This window comes from Bison bison, unplaced genomic scaffold, assembly GCF_000754665.1.
Source record: "Bison bison bison isolate TAMUID 2011002044 unplaced genomic scaffold, Bison_UMD1.0 scf7180017847066, whole genome shotgun sequence".
NCBI lineage: Eukaryota > Metazoa > Chordata > Mammalia > Artiodactyla > Bovidae > Bison > Bison bison.
In genome coordinates this window covers 76,798-79,318 of record NW_011477639.1, presented here as the reverse complement: position 1 = coordinate 79,318, position 2,521 = coordinate 76,798, and the positions used below count along the sequence as shown (strand labels likewise).

The 2,521-nt window shown below is 67.0% G+C and overlaps 1 protein-coding gene across 1 annotated transcript; it reads left to right on the top strand.

Annotated features, from left to right (window-relative positions):
* Positions 1-1,521: 1,521 nt before the first annotated feature.
* KLHDC7B (kelch domain containing 7B) lies at positions 1,522-2,520 on the top strand (the record flags this gene model as incomplete). Its single annotated transcript, XM_010841571.1, has 1 exon — positions 1,522-2,520. A coding segment is annotated over exon 1 (999 nt), but the record flags the coding sequence as incomplete, so codon positions are not given.
* Position 2,521: the final 1 nt, after the last annotated feature.

The following is a 2,521-nucleotide window of genomic DNA, read 5'->3' as shown; positions in this document are numbered from 1 at the left end:
GGGGGACCGGCATCCACAGCCCTCCGCCCTTCGCAGGTGGAAGCAGCTGGGCCAGCCCTACCCGCGAAGCACAAGGTCAGTGGCGCTGTTGAGGGTCACAGCTCAGTGCAGGGAAAGCCAGGCCCTCCAGGACGTGGCCAGGGGAGTCCAGCTGCAGCGGGTGCCCAGGATCAGGAGCCCCTGGGCGGCGGGAGTCTGGCTGCCGCAGCCTCCCCTCCCCTTAAGACGCCAGCGGGGGAGGGGGCCAGTGGAGGGGTCTTGGGACCCCCTGAAACCCTCCGACGTAAAGGGAAGGAGGCTCACAGGTCAGGCTCTGCTCTCCCGTGTGGGAGCAAAGGTGAAGGGTCATCTGCACCCCTCCTGATACACTTCACCCCCCGGGATCCTGGCAGAGAAGTGGAGGGGTGGGGGGAGGCAGGGGGTGTCCGAGGCACGGCCCCTGACCACAGGATTGGTCGGGACAGTCGCCCCTGGCAACAAGGGCGGGGGTCACCTGCCTCGAGGGGGCAGAGCCCCGGCAGCCGGTGGGGGCAGGTGGACTCAGGACGGAGCGGCTATCGCCGGCGAAAGCTGGACGCCCTGTCTCTGGGCTCTGTGGTGAGCGTGTGGGATGCTGTGGGTGCAGCCAGCTGCCTGCCCTCAGGCTCCCAGGGGCTCCTGTTCCCCCAGGAGCCGCCCCCATTGTGCAGCCTGCAGACTAGGCCCTTGATGGGTGTCTCAGAGAGGGGGCTTGGGGAGAGCGGCCCCCAAGCCACCCGAGGCCTAGCTCTAGACTCGGGAGCCACAGCTGGTGAGAACAAGGAGGCTGCGACCCTGGCCCCCAGGGAGTCCCAGGAGCCCCAAGCCGCCATGGAGGGCTGGCCCTGGGTGAGGAGGGAGGTCCTGGTCACCGGGAGCTTCAGCCAGGCCCTGGGCCCTGTGAGCCTATCACCAGAGGGGCCACAGGGGGGACACCCCTCCTTGTCCTTAGTGCAGAGGCCCACAGAGGCCTGCACTGTGGGACAGGCTGGGGCGAATGGCTCTGGAGATCACGTTTTCTTCAGTTCAGAAGACAAAGGAGGGACAAAGGAGCAAGGGGGCCACAGCATTAGAGAAGGGAGAGGGTACCTGCGAGGCCAGGTGGCCTGTGGTTCTGCAGACATTTGCAGCTGGATCTCCTCCCCTAGTTCCTCAGCCACGACCCCGCCGTGCACCCCTAAACCCCTCCCACCCCCAGGGTCCCCACCTGTAGCACACACCCGCCCCAGTCTCGGACCTGGAGCCCCGATTCCTCCGATCTCCTCTCCTTCAGACTCTTTGCCCCTCAGAGTGAGCCAGAGTCCTGCTGCAGGGTCCTCCTCCCCAGCGCCGACCCCTGCCCCGACAGGTGCCCCTCCTCCGGCACCATCCGCTGCCCCTGCCGCAGCTGCAGCCCCTGTGCCTGCTAGCGGATCGAGGCTTGCATCTCGGGAGCCCAGTGTGGTTCTCTGCAAGGACCATCAGCAGGGACAGCTCTCAACCAGCTGGGGAAACCTTATTTCAATGGTTCTCAGGAGTCACCCCTTTCCCAGGCCAGAGAGGCCCCAAGGGAGAGCCCCAAGGGCCGCTCTGGAGGGCCCCAGCCATCCGGGCACAGCCTTATCCTCTGAGAACAGAGAGTCGGCTGCTCCCCCAGAGGAGGACAGGCATGGTGCAGAGGATCTGGACACAAGGGCGGGTCCAGGGGGCCTGGAGGAGGCTGGAGCTCGGCCACAGCAGAGTCACACTGAGACCGAGGGGGCTGCTGCTGAAGGCACCCCCTCAGGCCCGAGAGGGGACAGAACCGAGGAGAAATATCCAGACTCGCTGCTGCAGGGAGCCACAGAGCCCATAGCCCCTTTGCCGCCCCCGGAGCAGACCCAGCCTGGCTCTTCATCCTCCTTGGCTACAAGGCAGGACCCCCAGCCAGTCCCGCCGTCCCGGAAACACAGCTTGTGTGAAATGTCCCAGAGCCCCAAGCAGGAGGCCAGCCGGGTGGCGCCTGGGGCGGGGCCCCGCCCTTCAGGCCACAGGCAGGGCCTCGGGGAGAAGCAGGAGGAGGCCCGGAAACTCATGATGTTTCTGCAGAGGCCAGGAGGCTGGGGGGTGGCAGAGGGGCCCCGAAAGTCCAGGGCCTCCGTGGTGGCTCTGCCGCGATGGCTGGACCTGGGCAGTTGCCTGGAGGCACTGGCCTTTGCCCAGCAGCACGGGGACCCTGGCTTGGCCCAGGAAACCTATGCCTGGATGAGCGACAATCTGCTTCACGTGCTGAGAGACCCGAGCCTCTACCGGCAGCTGAGTGGGGCTGACCGGGAGCGCATCGTGAGCCTGCGCACCAGCCGTGGCCCAGCAGTGCTGGGGGCCCTGGTGCTGCCGGCCCTCTACAGGGCGAGCTGCTCTGAGCTCACACGGGGCTCCCCTGCGGCGGAGGCTCTTGCCGTGGGGCCCGCGGCCCTGCCTCCCCCTGCATACCTGCACGTGTTCCACCCTGGAGAGAACTCCTGGCGGCCCCTGACCAAGGTGC